Here is a 14,716-nt window from a genome sequence, read left to right as displayed (position 1 = left end):
GTCATGAGCAGGCAAGGGGTTAAGTAAGCTGAAGGGAAAAGCCCCTTTGTGACTTCTGTCAGCTAGTGCAACTCTCTGTGAAGCTCTCATAAGCAAAATCAGATTCCATATTTTCAGTTCCACTTGCAGAAACACTCATGATGTGTTCCCTATAGTGGATTAATCACAGCAATCCTCCCTTTAGTTCAGCTAGGGGTGCAGTTTACATCTCACAATGGCACTTAGACATGAAATGTTAGTAACAAAGTTTATCCGAGCAGATCTTCCTCACCACTTCTCTCACCGAACAGGCCTCCTCAGGACCATGAGTTGTAAACAAAATATCACACTGAACTCAATGCAGTAACCATAGAAATAGATTATCATATGAATTACCACAAAAAGACCTGCACAGTGGCTCAGTGCTGCGCGCATACCGATAAACCGTTAAGTGCACAATTGTTTCAACCTAATATAAACTTATTTTGACTTATACTTAAGTTGTTGTCTATTTACTTACTTTCATACTATCGTGCAACTTCTCCTGATGCGTCTGTAAAACTTACCTTTTGTCCCGAAGTTTTGTCCTGAAATTTGACCTTCTGTCCTGCATTTCTGTCCTGAATTCTGACCCTTCATCCTGAATTTTTACACTTACGATTATGAATTTGCACCCATGCCAGTTGGTAACCCTAACTGAAAAAACTAACCCATACAATACTTAAGAAATGAATCTGAGTTGACAATTGGATGCCTCTTCATTGAACACACAAAGATATGAACCCTTAATTTGGCGTTTGCCTTTTATCCACTCTGCACTTAAGTGTACATTACCTCCTCTGCGATCTGGCTTTTGAGTTGGCTTAGCTGATTTTTGAATCAAATATGTAAATTCATGCATAAAGCAACTAAATTATCTGGAACGTTCATGTACACCACTACCCCGCATCCCTATTAGAGCCTTAAAATGAAAAGTCACTATGACATACTCTGTTTATTGTATCTTCATCTGCATTGTGGTCCTTCAGCCAGTCAATCAGCTCTGGGTCTTCGGCACCAGTTGTGGATGGCTCAAATTGGCACACAGACACACAGGGAATATCTGGTTAAAGAAAACATTTTTACTAGTATTAAATGTAACCAAAGTAACCGGGATATCGACTCCTAATTATGAAGCTAAATAAAAATCATAAAGGTACATATAGGCACATCTATATAGAGATACTAATCTTAACATTTACATACATTTAAAATATACAGGTATCAGCAAGGTATGTAGATGTGGAGTGAAGAATTGTAGATCTATACTTATCTATTGATACTGAACTTTAACTTTTTTATATTATTATGACAATGCTGACCATAATTTTGACTTATTACATAGTTGTACATTGGCAAGTGCTTGTTGAATGTTTCAATCAACGTCCACTAACGGCTAAAGTACACTGGTATGACACCTGATTTAAACCTTTCCTTATTTCAAATCACATTGTATTCACATTATACTTACTGTATACAATTTACAACTATGTCACAATAATCTGCTTATCCAGCACATAATAAAACATTCCGATGGGATTTGCGAAGTAACATATAGTGAATAACAAGATAAAGAAAACTATTGAAACCAAAATGACAACTGTGTTTGATGTCTAAAGGACTACTCCTTTACAATAGAAAGTACCATACTGACAACTGAATATTATAGGCTCAAGTCAAATAATGCTCATATCAAGCACTTCTCTATTATAAATCAACCATACACTTCGCCCTATTGATGGAATCCCTTTCCCAAACAGAGGACGGTGGAACGGAAGAGATCAACAGAGGCACATAATAAATCGAGAAAATGAAGAAATGAAAAGCAATGCTTATCATTGTAGAGCCTACCCTCCCCACTGCCCCTGCAGAGCTAATGTCATATGGTGATGGACAGGGATAGTCATTTACTTTAGTGTCTGAATCAGGCTTCTTCAAGGAGTTGCTGGTGAGCCACTGGTAGTTCTCCAGCTACCTATACGTAGCCCTCTTGTGTGCAGTCCAGCTTACTAAATTGGAAGCTTTGTTTGGTTAAATTATATATGTGTATGCGAAATTTAAAAGAATGTATTGGTGACGAAAATAATAATATTAGTAGGTCGGGATGATTTTCATTTAACATAAGTAGCTCTTATTACAGAAAAGGGTTGAAGACATTTAATCTATATTAAGCCAGGGTGTTCATTTATACTCAGCTCCCATTCTGCGTAGTGCTTGGAGTTCCGAATAACTCCGCTCTGGAAAGTGGAGTTTTTTTCTCGCTCGCACTCGCCAGCTTAAATTGGCGAGCATGAGCAAGAAAACTCTTACTCCAGACCATCTCCCGGCAAGATTACTCAAAGTGGCAGGGTCGCGGATGGCGGCTACAGCTTGCGCTCAGAAACCTTCCGGTTGCATTGAGGAAGCTGCAGCTCAAGTAGAACATCTAGTCAATCAGCAGAAACAAGCAGCACCCTCTTGAACTGTGTGTGGTGCCACTTGTGCCGATTTTCCAGAGCTGGACAAACATCTGGCACTAAAAATCAGCTGAAACTGTGCAACCTAATGCACTCCGCCACCTGCGGAACTCCATGTCGCACGGCAGAGTTTTTTGGTCATGGAACTCCACGCAATCAGTCCAGGCCTAGTCTATATGAACTTGAATTGGATATGGCCACTGACAGCCCTCTTATGCCCCTGGCACCGCCCCTGCATCTGGGGCCATGAACAGAAAGCAATCAGGCTCGCACTTATCAATTTACTTCCTGGAGTTTATCCTAGTCTTTCTTCTAATGTCCAGCTCCAAATGGGAGGCGACTGGAACACAAGATGGGCATTAAACACTCAAAGCAAATTCTAGCTTAGTGACTAAACAGGCCCAGATGAAAATTGTTACCATTATGTGTTTTTTTACAAATCAAACAAATCCATCCAGAATGTACACCCACAAATCATGGGATACAGTTTTAAAAGCTGCGAAATGAGTGCAAACACCTCAAGAGCAGATAATATATCTGGGGTAAATATATAAATTCTTAATGGAATTGCATGCCAGGTGCAATCACTGTTAATGTTGTCGAATGTTTTGAGCCCTCACAATGTAAATGACGATTGGCAAGCGACTCCACGTCTATGTGCTAAGAAAAGTTTCATTTTTTTCTCAAGAAACATATTTATATACACGTTAGGCAATTTGAAGTCAAAGAATAAAGAATTATCAGCATGACAGTGTATCTGCAATCATTAGGCCTAAAGGTTCGAAATCTAATCAGCAATTAAGCATGTATTTTGTCATTACATCAAATTGGGCTAATGCAATTGCATTGTGTAATTATTTAAGACTGAGCTCATGGAAAATCGTTTTGATAGAATAGATTTAAGTAATTGACTACATTATGTTTTTATAGACTATCAGTGATTAGTCAAGGGGTTTTGATCCCAATTAAAGTTAATTTACTCCGCATAGAAATAAAAGCTACACTTTTACAGATCTGCTTAAAAATACTGTAGATTGTAAAGGGGAAAACTGTCATGTTTGGTGTGTTCGTGGAAAGCATTCTTGAATAAACTGTGGAACTGGAGAAAAAGACTGAGTGCTAATTCTTTTTAATACATTAAAGTGTGTTTTAGTTTCATAATCGAAATCAAATACCACATATCGGTCGCACAAGGTCAATGAGTATTGAGAATGTTATTACTGAAGCAGTGTAAACACCCTAGACTAGTTCTTGCATAAAATATTTGCAAGAAATAGAAACATGTAGAATCCCGATCAGTCCGAGCATTTATACAGTTGTTTAATAGGCCAAAAAGCACACCGAGTCCTGTGGAGTCAACCTTCAGCCATGAGCGGTAGCCAGTACCATCTAAGCAACGATGCAAGAGCCACGTGAATATTTACCAATTGGCTGCGTCCTCAGTTTCAGCAGCTGGATCTCCTGGTCTTTTTCTTCAATTGCTTGATGTAAAAGGACTTGGAATTCTTTCTCCTTCTGCACCAATGCTTCCAGCAGCCTACAGATGAGGAAGCACAACAATGCTATGGATTAGTTTGCTGATCCACCACTTAAGGGGTGAAGGCTACAGGGGTTAAAAATAAGAGAACTGCTTAAGAGTGGATCCGCAGATTAGAATTCCTTGCAAGCACCATTTTTAAGTAATACACGTACCAAATTAGGCAGCAGTGCGTAACTACTGATAGGCAAAGCGTGTTATTTTTTTTTTACTTTTCATTGACATTATGCACATTTCAGCTCAGCGATCTCCTGCTGAAGGGAACACAACATGCTTCATGTCCTGCACGAAACCCACACAATTGTTTTTGCTGCTGTAATAAACTGCAGCTTAATGGTGCACCAATTTGGGTTTTTGCAAAACATACAATGTATTGCTTTGGATGCCAGGTCAATTGTGATTAAATAACGGTGTACCTGCGTAATTCACCGATTTGTTTTGTGTTGTTATTCATTGCAAGTATCACTATCGCAGTTAGCACTGCAGGCTGTTACCTTCCTTTCTCCAAGCTTAACTTGTACTGGGACCCCTTCTCAATGTACATTAATAAACTGCAAGCTCCTAGTTTATAAATTCCAAAACCAGACTTAAAACGTTTACAACGTCAGGTTTATATGTTCTTTAATGTGGAAATACTAGATGAAAATTCCTATCGTCCCTTTAAAGCATGGTATAGCTTGTGGGAGGTAATAAAATATGGTCATTCTATGCTGCACAAATCACATCAATCCGCCCAGCAAACAATATTGACAGATTCTAAGCACATCTTCACTTTAACTTGCATTTAAGAGAGAAATTCACATCAGTGAAAGGACGATGTGAGCCGCTGTAGAAAATTCTTCAATTTCTGTGGCAAATTCTCTATTGGAAGATTTACTTTCACACACAATTCCAGTGGTTGAGATGAACACCTGGAGGATTCTACTTGATGAAGAAGCCCACAACAGAAGATTGACTCCCTTCCTCCACAGATCACACAATAGGGAATAACCTCCTTTCTTCAAAGATCGGAGGATTCCACCTCACACCCTTAACACGGAGTAAAAATGAAAGAAATACATTAGGGAGAAATTGGAAAAAGTTATTATCTACCAATTTCTGTATTTCTGGTCCTCCATCGTTTATGCAATAACATGTACAGAAGCTAGCTCAGTTTTGAATTAAGGTGGGAAACTACTTATTGAAATTGTAATTGCAGTGTTTTAGTCCTATACAATTCACGCTGATTGCTCAAGCATTTCCTTTGTCCCTCATCCTCACCATCAGAAAAAGTAGTTCTTTCTAAATGGACAATCAGCCAGCCTGAATGGATACAGGGCAATTACTTGCAACAGGAAAAAACATACAAGTTCAGAGGATAAGGGTTGGGAGGACATGTTTTACTTACACTTTCTCATACACTCCTGTTTTTATAATAAATGATAATTACGCACTTATATAGCGCACGACTACCCGGAGGCATCTCGGCGCTTGTACGAATACCGCCAAGGAACCCTTCCTGGCCTTTCCGTGTGAGGAGCCCACTCCTGGGCACACCCAAGATGAAGCCAGGCATCCTAGCGTTGTTGGGGCCGTTGTGGAGATTAAGCAAGCTATTGCCCAGAGGTGCAGAGTGGGGCTCATGATCAGAATAGGCACGAGGCGAGAATTATCAGGTCCGAGGAAATTGAGCCCAAGACCCGCAGAGGCGGGAATTGAACCCTGGTCCCGGGCAGACTACTGCATCAGGGTCTGCCGCTCTAACCATTGAGCCACACTTCTCTACTATGCCCTGTAGAACAAATTACTGGTAGAAATGGTTGGAGGTCGTGACACCATAAGATCAACATATGCTTCTAGGAGGCTGAAAACAACTGATTTGCTTCAAAATTAGTCCAAAAACTGCGCAAGTTCAATACCAGCATGGTTCGATTCCTTCCATTTGCTCCGTATAGCAAAACATGTCTCATTTCAACAAGCATGGATGACATTTAAATGCCAAAATAGAAATGCTCCAGTTTACCTGCATAAAAAAGTGATGTCACCGACCATCGTGCTTCTGGAGGTCAGAGAGTAAGGTGTTTCTTAAAATTCCAACAACCAAACTACATTGGGAGGAGGAATATTGGTGACCCATTCAGGGTCCAGAGATCAGGCACTCTTTGCCAGAAAAGATTCAACGGAAGCCCACGCGTTAAGCTTTGAAAAAGTGCCTGTAAATGTCTCCTTTAAAAGTTAAGTATATTATCTTACCAATGTCCTGCCGACAACGCATTGGTCTTTTTTTAAGTGCAACTAAGTGCCTTGGGATCATTAAGTTTTGGGATGTGACCAAATAAATTAATTCCATCCAGAACGTAATGTTTACAAATAATGACGTAGTATCCTCAAATCCGCTTCATGCAAACCTAGGTCGTTGATGGAAAATGTTACCCTGTAAGCTTCTATTAATAGCATGTAGTAAAGTAGATTTACATGCTCCACATACTGCTGCCATCTCGGAAGTTTGCAGGTTGTTTTTATCCACAGGGGCTCTCTGTGCTGTTGTGATCAGCATGCATACCTTTGGCTAGGAGTACCTCTTGAAATCTATTGCTTCATGAGAGGCACTAAAAGTTCACTTTTAGCAATTGGAGCCTCACTGAAAAAGTATTCCATCCTAGCTGACAAAGAACCCCGGCACACATCCGATGTCTTTGGTTCTGCCACAGGTAGAACAGGAGACCTTGATGATTATTCAAAACAAACAGAGCGAATAACATAATCCATTGCGAAAAAGTATAGAAACCTCCTTTAGGCCCTTTTATTTTTCAGTAGAAATCACCTTAAGTTCACCAACTATCGTCACCAGTGCGAGGACCAATAGGAAAACAATCTTCCATATCAACAGCTTTAAGTCACTGAAAAAAGACATTATATCAGAGACAGCATGTGACAGATGTCCAGACCCCATTCTGTTACTTCGAAAAAAAAGAAAAATAAGGTGTTGGTCAAAATGTTTTTGCTTAGATGAAATGGATAAAGAAAAGGTATTTTCTGGAGCAATTCAGACAGCTCCGTAAGATCTAAGCAGCCTTTATTGGTGCAGCATGCCAGGGCATCACATATACAGCAGAGAACGTAGAAGGTTAACATTCTGCTGTAATTTTCAAGGGCAGCACCTGAGCTGTTTAACTACATTTTGTTCTGGAAAAATACTTATTTTTTACTTGAAAGGCATTGAGATTTAATGCATCAGGGCTAAGGGGTTAAAAAGCTAGTTCTTCGGAAACATTTTTTATTGGCATATCTAGTATGGAGCAATCGCAAAGAGAGGGTGATGTTGGATTTTTTTTATTTCAAACTGTGTTTATTAGCATTTTAGGTTTAGCATCACAACAATTACAGTACATGATAGGCATATATTTATAGAGCATGGATACATCAGTACAGTACAGAAATTTGATCTGGTTATACAGGACTCAATACATATTATCATGCTTAGGCATGGAAGGTATACCAAAGTTCACAGCAATCCAGGGCCGGACTGGAAACCAAAACCGCCCCTGGCAAAGTGCTCGGTCGTCCCCCCGCTCCCCCCAGGGGGGTTGGGGGTGCAGCCGAGCTCTTTGCCAGGGCCGGTTTTCGGCCGATTTTGTTACCTTAAGTCCAGAATTTCTCTCTATACGCCGAGCAGGACTTTACGCTCTTCGGATGCTACTCTCCTATCCCAACCCCGGTTTAAACTGGACACGGTAGGGGGACGTGCTTTCTCTAAAACACTCCCGGCTCTGTGGAATAAATTGACCCCAGATCTAAGGAAGGAACGCAATTTGTTAACTTTTAGGAAAAAGCTAAAAACTGTTTTATTCAAACAAGCATGGAGCAGTCACTAGGCGCACTCCAAGATCAAGTAATATGCTCAGCCCTACTAGTTAATTTGGACAATCAGCGCTTAGAGGCCCCGGTGGCTATAACGCGCTATACAAATCAAATAAATAAATAAATAAATACAGGGCCGATTTTGCAGCTATGCTGCAAAAACGGTCCTGAAACAAAATCCCCCAGAGGCCCTAAACCGGCCCCCACTCGTGCGGCGCACCGCGGGATTGCCCGGTGCCCTCTAAGGCCAGTCCGGGCCTGCAGCAATCGCACTAAAGGTCAACCCCGCTATCCTTGGGCCCTCTGTCTCAGGCTGACCGTCTGTGCCGGTGGAGCGCTGTCTTCAGCATCACCTGCAGCCTCTCGCAGCAGGTAACTGGTAAGGGGCTCCCAAATATCGCAGGGTCGTGGGCAGAGGGGTAGCAACTTGGCGTATATATTACTTTGCTCTTGACAATAAGTGAGGTCTGCTAACCAGTCTTTAAATTTGGGCCCCCTACCCCTTCCCGATCTGCAAGCAATTTTACGTTTGGCCACGAGGAGGCCCAAGACCAGGAATCGCCTAAGCCGACCTTTGTACCCTGGAAGGTGTTCCAGGAGACCCATTTCTGGTGTAAGATCGAGCTGCCCTTCTACCATGGCTCCCAAGGTATTCCCACCTCAGCCCAGTAGTGCGCAATGGACCTACATTAACATGCGACATGCAAGAACCTTGCTCTCTCCTGCTTGCAGCGGTCGCATCTGTCGCTATCTCGTAACTGTAGTTTGTGCATTTTTACTGGGGTATAGTACATTTTGTGGAGCAATTTAAAATGAATGATTCTAAACCTGCTGTTAGCCGTAATATGTTCGGTTTGTTGTCAGCTATATGCACATGCCTCCTCTGTAATAGGGTGGCCCAATTCTATTTCCCATCCCTGTTTTGCTTTCTGAGTGTTGTGCGTCCCCGCCCCTATGGTGGCTTTGTATGTACGGAACACGGCGTGAAGTGCTCCTGCGTGTAACATTTGATGAAGTGGAAGCAGTGTGGGGGGTTCCTCAAGGAACGCAGGGGTTGCGGCTTTAACGGCTTGTTGCAGGCGGATATATAGGAATCGGTTCATGGTGGTGGGGGGTGTGTCACTAAAGAACTCTGCTGCACCTTTGAATTGCCCTTGGTGATACATATCCCCCAGGTATTTATGCAGAGTTTGAGGAGCATGCATTTGCATATGGCTTCTTGTGTGACTATTATTTCAAGGAGAGTGGGAACCCAATAAACCCTTGGAGGCTGTGGCCATTTATATTTGAAACAAAGAGAGAGTTTGCCTACAAGGGATTTTGTTTATCTAACACTCTAGAGATATTATCTTGAAGGTACTTCTCAAGGTTACACCCTTAACAGTGGTGAACAGCAGATTTAATCAAAACAGTAAATGTAACATTTCAGAAAGAGAATCAAATCTTGAGGAACAGTTATAAAGTGACACACAGGGCAAAAATCTACGTCAAAATAAACAAATATTTAATATATGGTCAATAAATCAATCAGGGAATAAAAGGATTAGAAGCAACCAAACATAGTTTGTTAGGTGACGTTAATTAACCTACACAACAACTATGTTGACATCTTTTCATAAATTCTAAACAACCAATGTATAAAGAAAAAGATGCCGTAGTCGACGTTTCGGTCTGTTATGGCAATAAAACCGTCAGATCATCTTCAGGACGGAAGGTTGATGATAATCCAAGGTAATCTCTTGATGGACTCTTTCAAACGGCTTGAGTTAACCAGGCTATGTTCTCTGGATTCAAAGGGGACTCTCAAAAATGAAGGTAAACGCGGTGTTGAAAAGAAGTTGCACACCGTCGCAACAGACGTTGAATGAAGCCGTTGGTGATTCTAACATGAAAGGCTCTCACAAGGAGGAACGATAATCCCGAAATTACAGAGGGTCGTATCGTCGTTGGATCTTGACGTTGATGATTAAATCATAAATGGCCCTTATTTCGTATTACTTGACGGGCTTAGGCTCCCTTCAATTTGGAACTGCAGTTCCTCAAGATTTGATTCTCTTTCTGAAATGTTACATTTACTGTTTTGATTAAATCTGCTGTTCTCCACTGTTAAGGGTGTAACCTTGAGAAATACCTTTAAGATAATATCTCTAGAAGTGTTAGATAAACAAAATCCCTTGTAGGCAAACTATCTTTGTTTCAATTCTTGTATGACTGGCAGACTATGTTGATCACGCAGGGGAAGTAGCGGGTATGTAGCATGGGGGTTTGGGACCGTTTGGCTATAGCTCACCATGTGTTATTGGTACAAGCCACTGTGGATCGTTGTCCTCCAGCTGCGTTGTCATCAGCTCCCAGGACCCATGTGAGTGGTAGAGGTGCCATGAGCCCCTGTTCTACCGCCAGGTGTGTCATAAAGGGCGGAGGCTCGAGCCAGTATGCTGAAAAGTGTGCCTGATCGCTGAGTGAACGGCAGTGGGAGGGTGTCCCATTTGATCCAAGGTGGTTTCCCGCTCCATGCCAGGCGAATGAGCTGGCTCTTCAGCCTAGTACAGAAGGGACGTCCTGGGGGAAAGGGGAGGTTTGTTAACAAGTATAAAAATGTGGGCATAATGACCATGTTCATTAAGGCTACCCAGCCAGCAAGGGAAAGCGGGAGATTAAGGGCCATATGTAGGTAATCTCTATTTAGCGATTCTTAAATACCGAATTTTACCGATTCGGTATTTAAGAATCGGTAAATAGTATGTGGGTAAAAATTCTGTAAATTTTACCGAACCGATAATATTCGGTATTACCGATTCGGTATTTACGGATTCAGTAATTCCCATTCATTCCTATGGGCCAGGAGGCCCATAGGAATGAATAGGAAGCCATTCACTATTACTGAATCGGTAAATACCGAATCAGTAATAGGAGGAACATATACAAGGGTGGCAGGGTGTCACATTGACACCCTGTTGCACCCCTGAATTGTGCATTTGTGCACATGTGGCACACATACATGCCCTAAGGGAATGTATGTTTGCCACATGGCACTTTTAAAAAAGCACAAAATTGCTTTTTTAAAGGTTTTCGATATTTACCACCAACTTGTAGTTGGTGGTAAATAATGAATCCTTAAATCAAAATGCACTCACTTGAGTGCTTCCTACATAGGATTTAAGGATTCAGTAATTTACCGATTCCTTAAATTACCGAATCGGTAAATTACCGAATCCTTAAATCCAGCCACCTACATTGGAAAAAGCTAAATACCGGTTGGTAACGGTAACAGCAAATTTACCGATTTTCGGCCGTTACCGACCGGTATTAAGGTACCTACATATGGCCCTAAGTCTTCTACCTTAGCGAGGACCACTCCATAGTTTGCTCATAATAGCTCTTCTTTGCTCTTAGTTATGGTAATGCCCAGGTAACGGATCTAGTCATCGCACCACTGCAGCGGGTAGTCCATTTGGAAAGGGGTGGTACATCTAGTTAGCGGCATGATTTGGGATTTGCCCCAGTTTATGGTGATGCCCGAGAAGACCCCAAATTTTATTATTTTGCGGTTCATAGCATTTAATCCTTTTGCAAGATCACGCACATATAGCGTAACGCCGTCTGCGTATAGCGAAATTAAGATAGGCCTCGTGGGGTAATCCAGCGCATATTGCTTATGGTGCTGTCGTAGCATGGCTGCCAGCGTTTCCATGGTTATCATGAATAGCAGGGGTGAAAGTGGGCACCCCTGTGTCGTGCCCCTGGAGATGCTGAAGGCAGGAGAGTGTTCTTCGTTTAGGAGTAATGAGGCACAGGGCCGGTGATACAGCAACTTAATCCACATAAGGAACCCTAGGGGAAATCTCATGTGCGTTAAAACTGAAAATAGAGAGGCCCATTCCTGGGAGTCAAATGCCTTGATGGAGTCTAGGAAGACTGCCACCGCCTGTTCCTCCTGGTCAATACCATGCACGATGGAGAAGAGTGTCCTCAGATTGTGTGAGGTTGATCGACCAGGTATGAATTCCGCTTGATCAGGCCTGATGAGCTTATCCATCAAAAAAAGTGAGCCTGTTGGCCACAACTTTGGCTTATTTCTTAACGTCGCAATTAATTATAGACAAAGGTCTTCACGAGTCCGTGGATTCAGGGGCTTTCCCGGGTTTCAGTAGTGAGACCAGCATTGCCTCTCGCATTGTAGGTGGAAGTGTCCCCGTCTGGGCTGCTTCTTCATATACCGCTTTCAGGAAGGGGGCTAGTGTATCTATACAGGTCTTATAAAATTCAATACCAATACCAATACCATAGCGTCCAGGCGCCTTCCCATTCCTGATTTGCATGATAGCTGTGAGTATTTTGTCCTCTTCAATGTCGGCTGCTAAGAATTCACGCAGGTGATTGATGAGCCAGGCCAGTTCTATCTACTGAAAGTATTGCAGAGTCTCAGCCTGACGTGCCGCGCAGGTCGTGTATAGTGTTCGGTAATGCACAGTGAAAACCCTTGTTATGGCCGATGTGTCTCGGTGTGCCACCCCTTCCCAGTCTCGGATGATCAGCACATGGTTTGCCGTTCTAGGTGGACGGATGGTTTCGGCGAGCGCCTTGCCGGGGCGTTCCCCTCACAATACCTAAGCACTGTGTGGTATTTGCTGCGCACGAAGCTCTCCAGTTCCGCTTTGGCTTAGTACTCTGTAAGGAGTTCGCGTACTGTGGCCAGAGTGAGGCCAGAGCATGCCGCGAGTATGTTTGTTTCCTTCTGTTTAATCTGGCATTCCAGGTGTGCTATAGTAGTGCAAATATCTTTGAGGATGCCCCCCGCTTTAGCTATACAATGGGCCCTAACGGTAACCTTCAGTGCATCCCACACAGTAGCTAAGGAGGGTACTGAGTCGATATTGAATCTCAGGAACTCTTCTAGTATTTCCGCCAATTCAGTCTTTAACACCATATCAAGGAGCGCTGTGGGTTGCAGGCGCCACTGCCGGGGCCGAGGCGTCAGTCCTGGGGTGTACAGTGACAAGCACAAGGGAGTGATCCAAGTAAGTGCGCGCTAACTGACTTGAGGAGAGGGCGTGAATGTTACAGGTCTAGTTGTTAAATGTGTGGTCATTTTCTATTAGTTGCCAGGCGCGCGGACAGCTGTTAGGTCTAGCGGGTATAAAACTGACGTCATTGGAGTGAGCTGACACACACTCCGTGACTCCTTGTTGTTACGGCTCATGCCACCAGCTCTTTTACTTCGCAAATAAAAGTTTCTTAAAATTCATTCCTTTCTTCTGGAATTCTTCATAAACCCATCACAACATATGGCGACGAGGACGCGACGAAAAAGTTAAGAGCTTGTGGTGGAGATTTCTTCGGGTGGACTAAACCTTATTTCGAGGCAAGTGTCTACTTTCTTTTAAATTTCAAGAAGCATTCTTATGGTAATTCGCGTCTTTTCTATTTTCGAGCCACGAATTCAGTCTGTGGAGTTTTCAACGTCCTTCAGTAAAGTGCTGTGTGAGGAAGATTATTCGGATTGGTGTAGCTGCACATTCGCTAGGCTGTGTAAAGAATACTTTCAGGCAAGTTCAGAAAGCTTTTTCTTTTCAACAGAAGTTTCATCGTGGTGATCGTGTGTTTTCTGTCATCTTATATATTCACAGCGTTGAGGTAATTGAAGTGCTGTGACGTGCGCCAAAGGGTCAGTTACAGTTAACGAGTATTTCACAGCAACTGTCACCTGTCAAACCACCTCAGCTGAATAAAAATCAGTGACGCTGCTGGCACGTCATCGCGTCTGTGACGTAGGCGACGCGACGCCATTTTGAAGCCGATTTCGCTTTGAAAGGCACAGTGTCACCGTTGCGTTAAAAAAGGTACTGACAGAGAATCAAATTTATTTTTATGGGCAGAGAAAAAAGAAAGTCGACATTCAGTTTCATTTGGCTAAGTCAACATTCAGTTTCACGGGTGCCACGCTAAGTAATAATTCATCGGTCAAGGGTTAAAAGGTTTATTGAACAGAGAAGTCAACATTCAGTTTCACGTGTGCCACGCAAATTAGTAATTCATCGGTCAAGGGTGAAAGAGTTATTGATCGAAGTATAAACTTATCAGTTATTTGCATTCCATATAAAATTGTAAATCGTTTTCAATCAACGGAATATTCGTTATGGTGTTTGTTTCTTTGCTTTTGTTGTCATAGGGATCTGAAGGAGAATTAGAAAGACTAAAGTTGTATGACTGCTGAGTAGAGAAATGTTTATAGTGTTTTGTAAACTTTTCACTTCGTGAACTGATGTGCACGCAGGGTAGGTAAATTAAATTGTACACTTATTTTTCATTTTTTATTCATCATAACATCATAGGTGTGTTACAAAGGTTTAAGTTGAGTAAAGCACTTATTGATTTAGCATACAGGTCTGCCAGCAACGGATACATTTAACAAAGGCCGCTTTTCAAGTGCTTTGCAGAACAGAAGGTAAAATATTATATTTGTTTAGTTAAGAAACGGAATTAGAACGTTTCTCCTTATTAAAAGTGAACTACATTTCAACTGTAACGTTCGTACTGTATTATAAGTAGAGTGTTTCTATTCTGATTAGTAAATAATCTAGCGTCACAATTGATATCAGAATTAAAATAGAGCCAGAAGAGGATAATATAGTCATGTCAAGTGAAAGTAATTTCAATGCTCCAGCTCATTTTCTAGAAGTTCCCGGTAAACCGGTAACGAAATGGAAGATATGGTACAAGGCTTTCGAAAATTATTTGGTAGCGATAAATGGCAAGAAATTTGACGCTGAACGAAAGAAAGCTATTCTTTATGGACTCTTAGGAGTTGCGGGCCAGGAAATGTTTGAAAGCCTACCAGAATATGAACCTGATCCAGGACAAT

The 14,716-nt window shown here is 42.1% G+C and overlaps 1 protein-coding gene across 2 annotated transcripts in view; it reads right to left on the bottom strand.

Annotated features, from left to right (window-relative positions):
• MAP3K5 (mitogen-activated protein kinase kinase kinase 5) overlaps positions 1 to 14,716 on the bottom strand; it is a 1,016,304-nt gene that overhangs the window by 39,239 nt on the left and 962,349 nt on the right. For both annotated transcript variants that reach the window (XM_086927404.1, XM_086927403.1), the window contains exons 27-28: positions 3,899 to 4,011; positions 969 to 1,081 (exon numbers count right to left, since the gene is read on the bottom strand). In XM_086927404.1, the coding sequence (XP_086783530.1) occupies positions 969 to 1,081; positions 3,899 to 4,011 (226 nt within the window). The remainder of the gene's footprint in view (positions 1 to 968; positions 1,082 to 3,898; positions 4,012 to 14,716) is intronic.

This window comes from Lissotriton vulgaris, chromosome 6 (assembly GCF_964263255.1).
Source record: "Lissotriton vulgaris chromosome 6, aLisVul1.2, whole genome shotgun sequence".
NCBI classification, from domain to species: Eukaryota; Metazoa; Chordata; class Amphibia; order Caudata; family Salamandridae; genus Lissotriton; species Lissotriton vulgaris.
The sequence above is the reverse complement of the archived record's forward strand: the minus strand, read 5'-3'. Positions and strand labels throughout refer to the sequence as shown.